The sequence below is a fragment of the Arachis ipaensis genome, chromosome B7 (genome assembly GCF_059453495.1).
Source record: "Arachis ipaensis isolate K30076 ecotype BB chromosome B7, ASM5945349v1, whole genome shotgun sequence".
Lineage (NCBI taxonomy): Eukaryota > Viridiplantae > Streptophyta > Magnoliopsida > Fabales > Fabaceae > Arachis > Arachis ipaensis.
The window spans coordinates 30,934,237-30,950,832 of record NC_142442.1 but is presented as its reverse complement, the minus strand read 5'-3'; the positions used below and the strand labels follow the sequence as shown (position 1 = coordinate 30,950,832).

The following is a 16,596-nucleotide window of genomic DNA, read 5'->3' as shown; positions in this document are numbered from 1 at the left end:
AGAATACCCTTTTTGGGAGAGAGGGGGGGGGGGGGGGGGAGGGGAGGGGAGGGGAGGGTGTGCCAAATTATGCAGCATTGGCAAAGAAAAATTCTTAAGAAAAAATTATACATATAATATGGTTTTGTTATATTTGATGCAAAGTTCTGATTCAATCAAAAATAAAGGAAAGGAAAAATTGTAATTCTTATTCAAAATGTGTTGGTTTCTGTTTTTTGGTTTGGTTAATTCAAAGGGACAAGTTTTTTTTTTAAGTTTTTCAAGTCAAGTCATATTTGAAATCTTCGCGCAATTAGACACCAATTAATAATCACAAATTTGTAAAGAAAAATTCATTGTGCTTATTGCCAATTGTATGCAATGCTCAGTTAAGACAATGCATTTTCTTTTCCACCCTTAATCAGCCATTGAAGTGAAATAGTTGATTTATTTTCCTAAGCTCCAACTATTCAACAGAACTGAGTAAATGTAACAGTCATCTACCTTCCTAATCTATGGTTAACTTATTTATCTACTGAAGTTTTGTTTTATTTAAAATTTCATGAATTTAAGATAATGGCATATATCCTCATAAATTTGACGATTAATCTTAGTGTTATAATAATCTTATCAAATTGTTAACAAACAAGAAGTGTTAGCAATGCTAGTGACCCACACACATGTTCATTTCATTGCATTGCACTCATTAATTTGACTCCTAATGGAATTCTGTTATATTGACTTCTATCTTAAACAGTTTGAATTTTTTTTTTTTTTTGCTTGAATATGTTGTGTATCACATCATTCTCTGGGCTTTAAGTCTATTCAAAATTGAACTCTGTATAAGAACTCTTTATCATGTTCATGCTTCTATACATATGCATTACGAGACCTAAGATTAACTACTTAGGCTCTGATCCAACTGCAACCAGGTTGCTTTGTGTTCCCAAATGCTCTCATCACATCCCTCAGACGAGCTGCTTCTTCCCACTGCCCTGCAGCAGCATAGATATTCGACAAAAGCACGCTGACTGATGGATTGTTATGATCTCTTTCCAGGAGAAGTTTGGCAATTCTTCTTCCCAGTCTTAGATTACCATGTGCGGCACATGCACTGAACAAAGACCAGCATAAATCAGAATGCGCTCCAAAGTAACCACCTTCAATCACTCTTTCTGCCTCATCAAGGTATCCACTGCGACCCAACAGATCAACTACGCAAGAAAAATGATCCACACTTGGCAAAAACCCATAAATTTTCACCATTGTATAAAACATATGGGTACCTTCTTCAACCAAACCTGCGTGGCTGCAAGCTGAAAGAACTGCAGTGAAGGTAGCATGATCCGGTTTGATCCCGGGTGAGGTCTGCATTGACTCAAAACAGCAGACAGCTTCTTCGCCTAGCCCATGTTGCCCATAAGCAGATATGAGAGCGTTCCAAGAGATCGTATCTCTTTCAATCATTGCATTGAAAACTCCCAAAGACATGCCTAAGGATCCACATTTGGCATACAATGTCACCAAAGCATTGCCTAAAGAAACTTCTGAAGAAAATCCATGGCGTAGTATGTAACAGTGGATCTGTTTCCCATGACTCATGGCTGAAATGCTAGAACAAATGCTCAAACCAAGACTGAGGGTATACACATTTGGCTTGAGATTTGTGTCAAGTAATGCCGAGAACTGCTCGAACCCTTGCAAAAGGTATCCATTTATTGCTAATCCAGATATGATGCTGTTCCAAGATATCAAATTTTTGTAGGGAAGATCAGAGAAAATTAGAAAGGCACATTTTATGTTTCCATGTCTGCTATATGCTGAAATAAGTGCATTCAAAACTTCAACTTTCATAAGCCCATTTTTCAACAAGAGGGAATGGATCATCTCCACAGTGTGCGAAGTGTCTGCAGCAGCTAGCACACTTCCGTAAGTAAATTCATCTGGTTCAATTGTAGCTCTCCTCATTTTCAAATAGGTCATGATTGCTGCTTTGCTAATGTCGTCTTGAGCATAGCTTGAAATCATTATGTTCCATGAAACAAGATCCCTTTCATTCATACTCTCAAAAATATTCTCAACTTCATTTAAATTCCTGAAGCCGGAATACATGGTCATTGTTGCATTATTCACAGCTGTAAAATCAATAAAACCCATTTTGATAGCTAATGCTTGTGCTTGACATCCAAATCCTAAAGGCAGAGAAGAGCTCATGACACTCACAAATGTAAGCTCAGTCGGACGAAGATAAGCCTGTAGCATGTCCTTGAACGTTGAGAATGCATCTTCATTTCTCTCCATCTTTACAAGACCATCAATCATTGAATTATAAGTAATGTGATCACGCAAAGCAGCTCCTGCTTCCTCAAACACCTCATAGGCATCCGCAACGCGTTCACAGTTAAAATACATGGTGATAAGAGAATTGACGACAGAAGTCCTAGCCAAGAAACCACTCTTGACAACTTCCGAATGCACGAGTCTTCCATAATCCAAAAGCTCCACACTTTTGCATAAACTCAACATGCTCGCAAAGGTGTAACCATCAGGCCTAATACCAATCCTGTGCATATCTTTGAACAAGCTGATAGCAAAATCTTCGTGCCCATTATCATCTGTGCACCCAGTAATGATGGCATTCCAAGTTGCCACATTGTTCCTATTGGGCATTTGATCAAACACTTGAAGAGCATAATCAACATGGTCAAGCCTAGTACATGCAGATAACAGTGTAGTCCATGAATACACATCTGGAAATTGGATTTCTTCAAAGACACACATAACAGAATGAAGATCATGGACCTTGGAATACAGAGAAAGCAAGGAATTTGAAACATGGGAATGGGACTTAAGGCCTGTTTGGATGGCATGGGTGTGAAGTTGGTTGCCAAAGGTGAGATTTTGAGAGTTTGCTGAGGTAGTTATTGCTGTGGAGAGTGTGTAATTGTCTGGTCTGAGGGATTGTGATGAGTGAATTTTGGTGAAGAGTTTGAATGATTCTGTGTATTGGTTTGAGCGTGTGAATTCTGCAAGAATGCGGTTGAGCTTGAAAATGTTAAGGGGTTGGTCCTTAGAAAATGTGTGAATGAAGATTTGTTGGGAAAACCAAGGCTTCATGTGGCATATTGATGTATGAGAATGAGATATTATATGTTATCTTGAGGAGCGGAGCTGAAGCTCGATGGCAGAATGAAGTGGAGGGGCTGTGACTGTGCATGTGCATGTGAGAAGAAGGTACAGTGGACGAGGAAGATGGCGTCCTCAAGGGAAATTGGGAAAGTCTCTCTATGTTATAGTTGTCGGAACCGACTCGATAATCGAACCAGTCACAAGGATCTGAAAACCGGAATAGTCATTAAACCGCTCTAGTTACTGGTTCACTAGTTTATTGGTTCAACCGGTTCAACTAAGGTTCAACCGAAAAAAACCGTTTTATAATAAACACCTGATTCTATAAAAATTCAATGAATAAAACAACTGGTTCTAAACACTCTTCTACTGCACTTTTTTACTTCAAAAGAGAATCATAAACAACTAGCTCTATGAATAAACAAACTACAATGATATGCAATGCCAAAAATAGGCCAATGATGAAATAATAAAGGGTTTCTCTCTTCAATTCTATGTTCAAGCTTGTAGCAGACCAGAATCAACAGAGTAATACCGTTGAAATAGTCTTCCTTCTTAATTCTTATATACCTCAGAAATTCAGAATTTCCTACAAAATGAAAATTGAACACAACACACAACCTTAAAACAAAAACAACACTCAGAAATCAATCACCTCTTCCAAACACAGCCTTAAAACAAAACAGAACAACAACATTCAGAGTATGAGCAATGATCACAAAAAAATTGATTTCTGAAACAAAACAAAAACAGCAGAACAACATTCTGAGTTTGAGCATTGATCACATAAAATTGATTTCTGAAACAAAACAAACACAGCAAAACCAGCAGAACAGCATTCAGAGTTTGAGCATTGACCACAAAAAATTGATTTCTGAAACAAAACAAACAATCAACAAAACAATGAAAACAGAATTTTTTTCTTTCAGAAGAAGAAAACAATGAAAACATGAAGCATATAATAAATCAATGATCACCAATATCCAGCAATAATCTCAAAGACAACAATAAATACACAACAACAATTTAGCAAATAAACAAGGACAAGACCTAAATAGAAAATCCAACAAATTAAATCACAGCAACCTAACAATTTAGCAAATTAAAACAACAGCAACCCGACAATTTAGCAAATTATCAACTTAACAAGTTCAAGAATAGAAAATCACAACAAAAACAAAAAAAAAAATTAAAATAACAGAAGAACAACACAAGAACAATTAGCAAATTAACAAGTTCACAATAACAGTTAAAATTTACCAGAAGAACACTAATGCAAGTGGAAACATCATGCTAATATGTTTTCTGCAAAGATGCTATTTGTGCAGCTAAAATTTCGTAATTACTAAGATTCAATTATTCTAATTTCACATGCAATCAATTTACTAAGTTTCTAAAAGCTAGAAATTATAAAAGCAACCAGAAATATAGTTAAAGCATTTCATCAAACATGTTGAGTGCGGTAAAATTAAAACGAAATAAGAGAATTCAAAGCTTAATATCAATGGGATAGAGAGAGAACATAACTATTGTATACTTTAATTCAGTCTATGAAAAAAATCCAAACCACTACCAAATCAAATAGTTACTTATTGTAATAGAAATCAGAAGTTGCAGAGTTTGAAGCAGAGTATTGATGTTGTGTGAGTGTATTGTCTGGTGGCGGGTTTAGGGACTCACGACGGCGACAAAAGAGAGCAGTTCTACGGCAAGGTGGAGCGCGCGGGTTGGTAGCAGAGTTTGAAGCAGAGCAACGTGGCTTCCAGACGAACGCGAATGCGAACTCAAACGGTGAACGGCGAGTGAACGCGAACGGTGAACGCCGAGCGAACGAGAACGGCGAAGAACGCGAACAAAGACGACGGCAAACAAACGGCGGCTGAACAGACAAAGACGACGGACGCCGAGCTCGAGGAAGCAGCTGCGATCGGTGACAGCAAACAGGGGTTGAAGACTTGGAGCACGAGGGAAGCTAGATAGACGGACGGACGGCGAACTTTGAGTGCGACCGACGGCGGCAGTGTGCCACTCCTTGCGGCGGTGGTGTAGCCTTACAGTGCTAGGGTTTTTTTGGCTGAGTTTCTGTGATTTCCTTCATTTGAAGGAAATAAAGGGAGAAAGGGAGAAAGAACGAAGGAGCTTCCGTTTTTGGTAAACCGGCCGGGTCCGATATGGTCCGATGGCCGGTTCCCGGTACAGTCCGACGGCCGATTTTTAGTCGGTTTACCGGTTTTTTTATCACCAGTTTTACATATTTGACCGGACTGTTAATGCTGTCGGTTCGTAGTTGAATTGATTTGACTGTCCGATCCGATTTTTAGAACCATGATCGGTCAGACTACTAGATTTATGGTTCAACTAATAAGTTACAAGTTGAACCGGTTGAACTATTATTATTTAAATAAAAATATAAAATAGTCAAAAACTTAAAATTAAAATTTGAAATATACATCTTCACTAATATTTGAATAATAATCAAGTCTCAAATTTTAAGAATAACTAATACAAAAATAGACATAAAATTAATCAATACAACTACAATAGTATCTTAATTTGTCACCCAAAAAAACAATAGTATCTTAATTTGACAAAATAAGAATAACAATTCATAAACTATGTCCAAAGAGTAATTTCAAAGTCTAGGTATCTCATAAAAGGAAAAAAAGTCAATCAACTAAGTAACTAATAGCAAAACAGCATTATTACAGCTAGGGGTGTTCGCGGTGCGGTTTGGTTCAGTTTTTGAAGGAAAAGCCATCCCGATCCGATCGTTTAATTAGGCTGCGGTTCGATTTGGTTTGGTTTTTTTTTCAAGGTCATCCGAACCAAACCAAACCAATTAAAATCGGTTTGGTTTGGTTCGGTTTGTTCGGTTTTTTGAATCAAATAAAAAAAATTCTACCATACTATTATGCAATGTCATAAGATTGAAATCAACAAGCCAAAATACACAATAGCTAACAAAGTCTTGATCTAATGAAATATAACGACAATATAATTCAAATACGACAATTAAAGAAATTTAATAGCTCAACAATCAACACAACTAAAAATAAAAATAAATTGTCATTAAACTGATAGCAAAGTTATGGTGTCTTCTCCAACAAAATAGCTAAAACTTCATAATGCAAACCAACCTGAAATAAAAAAAAAACAGTTACATAATAAGAACAACAACAACAACAACAACAACAACAACAACAACAACAACAACAACAACAATAATAATAATAATAATAATATAAGGAGAACAATTCATACCATAAAACTTAACAAGATGTACTTTAATCAGACTCAACACCAGAATCTTCTTCATTGGGATCACGAGTGGGTGCAACTTCTACAAAATATATAAAACAAGAAACAATCATAACAGATAATATATATTAATAAAAACTAGATTAAAATAAAGAAAATTATAAGTAGAAACTTAACCATACCTAATTCTAACTTCTCCAATTCCTCGATAAGTTCCTCAAGGACAAGTTTTGGAGAGTTTCGAAGCCAATTTTGGGTACAAATTAACGCTTCAGCTGTCATCGGAGTTAGAGAACTCCTATAATTATTCAACACCCTTCCTCCAGTACTAAATGCCGATTCTGAAGCAACTGTGGAAACTGGCATGGCTAAGACGTCTCTTGCAATCCCCCCAAGAATTGAAAATTTAGTGGAATTCACTTTCCACCAATTTAGAATGTCAAATTGCACGCCACTCTTCTCTAATGCCTCCATAAGATATAACTCCACCTCATTCTTGTTAACACTCTCATTGAATTGCATTTCCTTCTCAAATTCCATAGCAAAAGAAGTTTCATGTGTCTCAAGCTCTTGTGTGCTAATTTCAGGAGGATCTTGCCGAGTAGACCTTTGATAGTTACCACCAAACAACCTGTAGCTATCAAACACCTTGAAAAGCGTCTCCTTCACCTTTGAAGTTAAAAATTCAGCATCTTCTTTTTCATACAACTTTTCAAAACTCCACTTAATCAATTGAAGCTTATACTTAGGATCAAGAACAACTGCAATGAAAATCATCATGTTTGTGTTCTTAATATTTCCCCAATACTTATCGTACTTGGACTTCATTTTCTCAGCCATGCTTGAAAGTACCGTATCTAAGCTTCCCATCCAATGCTTAAGTGTAGACAATATTTTACAAAAGTCATTAAAGTGTTGAGAAGATGTCACAAACGTTGAACCAGAAACTTTGTTAGTAACCTCATAAAATATTTTTAAAAACTTGACAAAATGCCTTTCATTCTCCCAATCCTCAGACCTAGGAATCCCACCAGCCATCATAGCAAACTCAGAATCTCTCTCCCCCAATCCTCCATTCTATTTTTCAAGTAAGAAAGTGCAACATCATTTGAACTAGCATTATCAACAGTGATAGAAAAAACCCGGGATATCCCCCAACTCAACAAACATCTCTCAATCTTCCTACCAATTGTTTCTCCCTTGTGATTCTTGATAGCACAAAAATTCAAGATTCTTTTTTGCAACTTCCAATTAGCATCAATGTAATGAGCAGTAAGGCAAAGATAGTTTAAGTTTTGCACAGATGACCAACAATCAGTTGTCAAACAAACATTTTGATTTGGTTGAGAGAAAACAGACTTCAACTTAATTTTTTCATTCAAATAAAGCTTCCAACAATCCCTAGCAACTGTGAGCCTTCCAGGAATTGGAAACTTGGGTTGCAAACAACTCGTATAATAACAAAAACCCTCCCCCTCAACATGCGAAAAAGGCAATTCATCCACAATAATCATTCTAGCAAGCGCTTGTCTACAACGATCAACATCAAATGACACAGCAGAAAGTGAACTACCTATCCCTTTCCTATCATCTTTTACCACATCTTGAAAACAAAGAATCTTTTGGGTAGGATCTAATGCCTCCTTCGGAAATTTTTTGCATTGCGACAACAAGTGATTTTTCATGTTACTAGTGCCATTTTTATGTGTATCACATGCATAACTAGCCCCACACCAATTACATTTAGCTCTAGGATACTGTGGATTACTAGTTTCATCTTTAGTAAAGTGATCCCATGTCCAAGACCTAGGTCTAGAAGGTTTTCTCTTACCTTCGTCGGTCTCAGTTTCAGCAGAGTTATCAACGGGAGCTTCTTCAACAGCCTGCCTTTTCCCTCGGCCTCTACTAGCAAGCTTCCTTGTGTTTCGATGAGGAGCAGGCACAGGAGGCAAAGCAGTCGGAGATCTGATGCTTGTTGATTCATTCGGAATAGGAACTGGAGGCAATCCAGTGTCGCCCATATTCTCACTTGAACTGACGTCAAACTACATAAACAAGCAATAACCATTAACCAGCAATAAACAAGCAATAAACAAAACAGAACAAAAATTGATAATCTGAACAAGCAATGAACAAAACCAGCAATAAACAAGCAATCACCAGCAATAAACAAGTAATGAACCAGCAATAAACCAAACAGAACAAAACTTGATAATCTGAACAAGCAATGAACAAATTGAACTTGGCAAATTAAACACTAAACAGCAATACCATTATACCAACAAATTGAACACTCTGACTTGGCAATTGAAAACTATAATTGCGTATTGCAGTGAAACATAATTTCATTAATTTGAGATTTTTGTTTTGGTTTGTTGGTAATTTTGAAGAACTTGTTACTGAAAGGGTCCCATTAATATTACATAATTTGTGACCTAAGATAACACGTTGGAGTTGGAGATCCCTATCAGAAACTGAAAGCCTCTATTTTAGAAGCCAAATTCAAAACTTTGATCCTACAAATAAATTGAAAAAAAAAACACAACTCCAATCATTCACCTATATCTGAAGCAAAAGGCAAACTATTTACTATTTTCCCATTGTTTTGTCCGTTTCTGTATTCATGTGAGGAAGAAAGTGGTTAAAACTAAAATTTTACATAAAATAAAAAAAAATATGAAACATACATGAAATGGTAAACATTACTTATAAACTATTTTTCAGGTTAAATTATGTTAAGGATTATATTAAAATTGAACTAGATCCCTAACATCATTTTTCAGGTTAAATCTATTCAATTCTATCAATCTTTATATTAAAATTGAACTCCTAGATCCTAACGTACAAAAAATGATGATTAAACTAAAGTACAAAATTTTGAAAGAATCTATTGTCGAGATTCAAAACATGGGATCCGAGGCAACAAGCCAACAATAACCCTAACCTGAATAAATTGAACAATAACCAGCAAGCAGCAATACCAACAAGGCAAGTAGGCAACAATGCATCAGTAAAGTTTACCTGAATAGATGGCTCGGGCTCCATATGCACTCGAATCGGTGGCTGGGTGGGAGACTTTCTGGATGGAGGAGGCGAGGTCGGAGGTGGTGAGGTGACCCTACAGAACCCAGAAACGCTGCTGGGTGGAGGCTTTCTGGGTGGAGACGGCGAAGTCGGAGGTGGTGAGTGGGTGGCTCAGGCTGGCTTCGACTTCCAGTATCAAGGAGTGAAGGAGGTGAGATTTGGAGGAAGAGGAAGGCTTCGGCCTTCGAGTATCAAGGAGGTGGGTGGCTCAGGCTGGCTCCGTGGAGGGGTCTGGCCGTCTGGGTGAGTCGGCGAGATGTGGTGGCTCCGATCTAGGGTTTGGGCGGGGTTAGGTTTCCATGGGGGGGAGGAGGGACTCGCGCAGCAAGGTAACGCGTTTGGGGGGGGCTGGGGGTCTAGGGGGGTAGGGTTGGGGTAGTTTTAATTTTAGGGTTTTGAGAAAAACCGGTTCGATTCAGTTTGATTAGGGTTTTGGTGGCAAAAACCGAAAACCGAACCGAACCGCAGAAAAACCGCAAAACATCACTTTTTTGGTTTTTTTGGTTTTCGGTTATTTCAGTTTTCGGTTTTTTTGATTCGGTCCATCGGTTTAGTTTGGTCCGGATCGGTTTTGAACACCCCTAATTACAGCAACAACAATCAACAAAATTCATAATTAGCCAAACCAATTCAACAATAACAAAACTACTGCATATTCAACAATTAAACCATATTCGTATCAGCATAACCCCTGCATATTCATATTCATAAACCAATTCAAAAACCAATTCAACATTTTAATTCAACCATTGACATATTTATTTCTAATTTGCTCATAAACCAATCAACAATAAAATTCACATCATAATAACATCAATGAATCAACCTAGAAAAGAAAGTAAATGCTCACCTGTTGTTGCAGAGGCAAAAGGTGGACAACGAGCAGCAGTTCAGGTAGCAACAACCATGGAAGAGAGGCGAGGAAGGGTCGGAGGCGCGGTGCGGCAAAAGCAAGCACTCACCAAGAAGCACAGTTGCAGGAAGAGAGGTAAAATGCGAGCAGTGGAGGACACCAAGCGTTGGGTGCTGTGATAGGGAACAACGATGACGACACGCTGCACGGCTACAAAAAGCACACGATACAGAGGATTCGGCGAGAGGCGCGGCAACCGCGGCGAACCGAGGTGAGCTGCCAGCGTTGTGCCTCTGTGTGTGGTGTGCCGTTTTCAAAAGTGAACGTGAGAGCGCTGGGGGTGGGATGTGTTCAAAACTAGCCTAGACGTTTCTTTTTTGATGTCTTTATGGGGTGTGGTGTTTTAAATTTCTGTACCGGCCTAAGTTTCTCAAACCCAGAGGTTCATTGGTTTTTGCAAAACTCGACCGAATCAAACTGGTTCTCACCAGGTTTGTTTTTTATCAAGTCCAATGTCAAGATCGGATTGGCTAAAGGCTGGGTTGCCGATTTTCCAGTTCGACCGCCTGAATCAATTCAATTTTTTCAACTATGCTGTATATTACAATGATACTAAATTATTTTATATATAAAACAAATTATACATTAAATATTTATCATCGAAATTATTTGCCAAGAAAGACAACTATTTCTTCTTCTTTTTTTTTATGGTATCTCCTAACTCGGCAGGTCAATGACTAATTTACCACAATATTGAGCTCCATTTAAAAATTTGTCGTTGGCCAATAAATTGCTACATACAAAAGAGAAAACTACTCTTTCTATCCACAAATATTAATAACACTAATAAATCTATCCATAAAAAACAACACTCACATTATATCCATAAAAGATTAGTTCCTGTTGACAAAACTAACAAAATCATAAAAATTTATTCAATATTTCTCAATTACCCATATTAACTTAACTTAACTTAATCCAATTCTAAATTCTCACACCTCTTCTATTCCCAATAATAAACGAAAGACAGCAACTTTATCCATCAAATTCCAAAAACTAGAACGAAATTTGAATAACAAATCTTTTAAAATAATAATAATAATAATAATAATAATAATAATAATAATAATAATAATAATAATAATAATAATAATAATATAGCTTCTGAGATTTCTAATGATGATTGGCTTTTGATCCTCCAAAATCACAGCACCACTAGGAGTGGCAGTATGTGTAATGACTCAATTTCTGGTCTGAATTACTGTCAATCATCAAGTATCACTTCTCAGTAACCTTATGAAACTTTAAACTCGATAATATTTACTATATATGAGCATTTCGTATTAATGGAATCGCGTATGTTAGCTTATTTTATCATATCCTTGTTTTTAATAAACTAATTAGAAACAACCAAAAACATCATGAAAGATATACAATATAAAATAAATACCAAACAAACAACGAAATCAAATAGCAATGAGATTATAAAAAAAATCTCATACCTATATATATAATTCCACTAGAGAACTAAGAGGGGATTCAGCTAACTCCTGCCAACTTTTATTGGATCGGATCCCCAAACCCATTTTACCATATAAGCAAATAGCAACATCCCATTGTCCACTGTAACCAAATTAATCCTAGTTAACCCTCACCTTTCACCATTTTCCTACAGCAGCATCCAAAACCCTCCAATGGTTGCGCCTCCCTCCCACATTCGTCGTACGCGCTTACTAGCCGGAGTCTAGGGACGCAGCAGCTCCGTCCCGTCCACGTGCGAGCAACCGTGGCGTCAGAAGCTCGCCCCAGACCGTCGCAGCACCTCTGTCCTGTCCACGTGCAAGCAATGGCGGTGGTCAGAAGTTTGCGCCGGATCGCTACAGCGCCTCTGTCCTACCCACGCGCGAGCAACTGCGGGGCGTCAGAAGCCCACCCCAGACCGCTGCTACTGCAGCATGTTGTCGTCGCCGCGCCATTGAAGTCTTCCTTTCTCATCCGGTTCACTCGGCGTTACTTCTCATGATCTGCCCCATGAGAGCCGCGTCAGAAGTCTCTTTTTTTAGTGAAGATGTTTTTTGTTTATTATGATTGGCAACATACGACAATAGACCCTACTTACTTCATTAAAATGTCTCCAATTATAGTAATAATATATACCTAATTTATCAAAAAAAAAATAGAGGGAATTACAATTTCTATCCAAGGAGACAGGAGAATAAAAGAAAGAAAACTTACTTTATAGCATCACGGCACATTCTACTTATGTCCTCCTTGACAGAGCTCAAACCACGGCCAATATAATATCCATTTTTCATTCTAGCCTCAATTTCTGCAACCTGTTAAAAATAAAAGAATATGACAAATTAAATTATGATATTAAATGACTTGACAGTAACACTAACAATGGGTTAAAAATAAAAAATAAAAAAACAGCCATTTAATGATAATTATAAAAATAAAGAAACATCAATAATCATATAAAAAAATATCTACTTTTAAAAATAAAAGACACAATTATTACTCAATCTAAAATATTCTAACTATTTGAATCTAGTAAATGTTTATAGAAGCTTTTTCAAATTAGGCCATAACTATTTCCAAAATAAATACAAAGTCCTTCTCAACCTCATTTATGACAAGTGACTACTTTTTAAAACTTAAATGACTAAAATAAAATCTTAATCTATTTGTTCTTGATAACCACAGAATGCAAAAGAAGATAAGAAATATTAGAATAGAACTCCATACAAATAAATATCACCTTGAAAAGAAAAAAATTGCCAAAAACCTTCTATCATTGTAGTGGTATAGTGTTCCTTTCACTGAGGCAAAAACATTATATCCCTTCACCTTGGTAATGCATTCAGCCATAAAGCAAAGACACATTATTCAATCAGGAACACCTCAAAGCCTATAAGTAAGCACTATCAATAGTTATGAAATTAAAGGTTAAATGTATTCAGTAAATCTAGGCTTTGTAAGTACTAGCAATAGAAACCAAGTAAGTACTATCAATAACAAAAAGCTTAAATGTATTCAATAAATCCAAATCTTATAGATTATAACATTTTATTTCCATTGTTTCTAAAAACAAAACAAAGTTACTAGTCTTAACATACCTCCAAAGTTCCCAAAAGCTGTCCCAACATTCTTTTATTTCTATTAACCAAGCTTAGATCCTCTTTCTTACATGTTCTGTATTAAGAATCTCAAAAGCCTTACATGAAAAACAAATAATAAAGAATTAGATTTACAACTTTAAACCAAGCACTGATGGAAGAAGGCAATACATTTACAATTACCACCTTCCATCTTTCACTTTTTCATAATAAATTATTAGTATTAAAGTGAAGATTAAATTGAACATGTATGAAGTTCTTTTTAAAATAGAGGATGGTAATAGATTAATTGTATTAAGATTTATCAAATGTATTTTAAAGTAATAGTGAATCATCTATGAGATCAATTTTATCCATGTATAGTTAGTGTTTTATTTTTACTAAATAAAGTGCAGAAACTTAAACCACAATGTTTATGTTGAGTTGATGAAAATTGGTCCATAATTGCTCAAGTTGGCAATGATGATAAATGTGATAGTTTTTGTAAATTGTATACTCTTTATAAATTAATTATATATATAATTTTAAAGATTTTCATGAAGGTATTTGAAATATTTCTCCAAGACTTTTGTTATATAATTTTTTGGAAGAGTTTGTTTTTTTATAAAGAACAGAAGAAATGTGTTCACATAAAAAAAAAATAAATAAATAAAAAATGATACTTCTTCCAATTAAAAATGTTTTGAATCTCATATATATTTTAAATAGGTTGCGACAAAAAGAGAATATTTCATTTTTCTTAATTTTTTTCAGTTGTTTAGTAAAATGTGATTTCTCAGATTATATTCTTAAGTAGAACAAAAAAAATGAAAAAAATATTTAATAATAAAAAAACACACTTTATTAAATAATTAAAAAAATAAAAAAAAATCAACTCCCGCGAAAGAGGGATTAATATGCATGATGTGCAACCTCAAAAAAGCAGTGATAATAAGTTAATAACTTTAAAAATCATCAATTATATTTTTAGGAAGAATTACTAAGAGGTAATTTTTCTTTGTAGTAGTTAGTAGTTGTCAATATAATATTAAATTTAATAGGACTATAAATAGTAATAAGACTTTGAACAGTTCATACATAACATTAAAGTATAAATTAGTTTAAAACATTTTTTATTTTAATCAACTTATCATTGTATACTTAATTAAAAATTCAGTTAGTAACATATTTGCAGTTATACCATCAAAGTTAGTAAGATATTTGAGGTTTAATAACACATGATGATTTTATACAATCAAAATGCAGTCAGTGAACATTGTTATAAACAATATTTGGGGTTGAATTAGAATACTTTGTTTGTTGTTTGGGTTAAAACAAAAAGTACAGCCAAAACTACTAGTTAGTTGAATGAGTGATAGTCCGCGGAAAACAACATCAATAATGAATCCCGACTAAAACCCCAAAGTGGTCCCTGAGATTGGGCGAGTTACCCATACTTGTCCTTGACTTTCAAAATTCCCTAATAGCATCCCTGACATTCAGCTCCGGGACCCATAGTTGCCCTGCAACCCTTTCCGGCGCCAAGTCAGCAAACGGAGGGATGATCTGGCACCTCCAATGCCACGCTGGAGCCAACAACGGCTAGCTGATGTGGCAAATCTGAATTTTGTACCCAATCTGGTCCCTGGTCCCATTAAAACCCTAAAAGCTAAGATCATCCTCTTCATCGCCTGAGCTTCAAACTGCTGCTGCTGATTCCTTCTCAGATCATCCTCTTCATCACCTCCAGCTCCAGGTAATAACACATACAGATCATATGCCTTCCATTTCGATCTGCCATTTCTCTATTTCCTGATTGCTAGCTGCTGCTACCATAATATGAATGTAACTTGGCTAAATTTCAGTTTCTTCTAAAATTGTAATCACTCAATACTCAAAACTATAAGCTGCCGCTGCTTTTGTCAGTTTGCAATTGTTTGATGTAGCATTGCATTGTGTTACTTACTGTAGACATGTGCTGCAAATGCAAATGAAAAAGGTGACAAGGCTTCCTTGATTCCTCAATCCAGACGGCCTGCACTCCCCTCTCTGCAAATACCCCTATGGTCATTAGATGCCGCATTATCTTCTTTCGCAAAGACAGATGGTCCTTCCACATCCACCTACTTCAAGGACCCTCTCTCTTAATGGTAAAGGTTCATTCTCTCCATTATCAAAGGTTGCCCACTCATTACCGGTTACTCCAATCGCATCTTTGGGTTAAGAAAGTGTACATGGCAGACATCTGGGATGTGCTTCTGATTTAAATGTATGTCTCTTTTCTTCAATCAAGGCAACTGTTTTCATACAACGCTTGCTAAAATTTTTTACATTTTGTATGTTAAACTGGTATATGATTTTAAACTATGCTGCATTGATGAATATTTCCATTCTTGTATAGACAATGGTTGTCAAGCAGCATATAACTCGATCACTTTCGGTTCCAGTTGATGCCAAAGCCAGCAAATTGAGGTGCACTCAATCTAGGGTCTTGATTCGTATCATTTCAGCCAGGCGGCATCTTGCAACTGTTGATGGAACTTCAACTGGTGATTCTTCAGTCATGGAGATTGGTAATTGCTTGAAATATACGTAGAGCACATAATTTCTTGTAGGTTCCCATTTTACATTTCTTGATCAAGAATCACAATCTGAAATATTCAGTTATGAGTTCTGACTTTCAAGAACTATTAAATATTTGGCACTTAACCATATATAACATGATATTGGTAACGTTTTGCATCGTTTAATAGACATTATAGATGAAAGAAATTTGGTGGCTTCTAGGTGATATAATCTTTAGTGCGTCTCTCATAGACAATCTTAGAGACTATAGCCTTTTATAGCCCTTCCATGTCAATTGCTGACTAACTCTCCCCTTTCTAGCTATTGAGGATGCTATAGCAGATATTCCAGAGGAAGAAGCAGTTTGTAGGATTTGTTTGGCAGAGCTCGGGGAAGGAGAGAATACTCTTAAGATGGAATGCAGTTGTAAAGGTGATCTTGCACTTGCTCATCAAGACTATGCAGTAAAGTGGTTTAGTATTAAGGGCAAAAGGACTTGCGATATCTGCAAGCAGGATGTTCAAAACCTCCCGGTAACACTATTGAAAATTTATGATCGTCAACCCCCTGTCAGACAGCCACCAAATGTGCCACAACCAAGGGAAATAGCTTATTACTAAATGGTCCCTG

At 36.2% G+C, this 16,596-nt stretch overlaps 1 protein-coding gene and 1 pseudogene across 3 annotated transcripts; one reads left to right on the top strand and one right to left on the bottom strand.

Moving 5' to 3' along the window:
• Positions 1-575: 575 nt before the first annotated feature.
• Positions 576-5,204, bottom strand: LOC107609397 (Tetratricopeptide repeat (TPR)-like superfamily protein). 3 transcript variants are annotated; one of them, XM_088493846.1, is made up of 3 exons: positions 4,789-5,204; positions 3,644-3,697; positions 576-3,315 (listed from the first exon to the last, which is right to left on the bottom strand). In XM_088493846.1, exon 3 carries the CDS (start codon positions 3,094-3,096, stop codon positions 886-888), a length of 2,211 nt encoding a protein of 736 aa, XP_088349972.1. In that variant the 5' UTR covers positions 3,097-3,315; positions 3,644-3,697; positions 4,789-5,204; the 3' UTR covers positions 576-885. The 3 variants fall into 3 exon arrangements, with proteins under 3 accessions (XP_088349972.1, XP_016166841.1, XP_016166842.1); XM_016311355.3 differs by having other exon boundaries at positions 576-3,697; XM_016311356.3 differs by lacking the exon at positions 3,644-3,697.
• A 5,062-nt stretch (positions 5,205-10,266) lies between these two features.
• LOC107609067 (uncharacterized) lies at positions 10,267-16,586 on the top strand (annotated as a pseudogene).
• The last annotated feature ends 10 nt before the right edge of the window (positions 16,587-16,596 follow it).

Coding starts and splice junctions, on each gene's coding strand:
- LOC107609397 (XM_016311355.3), bottom strand. CDS start 3,096: ATGAAGCCTTGGTTTTCCCAACAAATCTTCATTCACACATTTTCTAAG.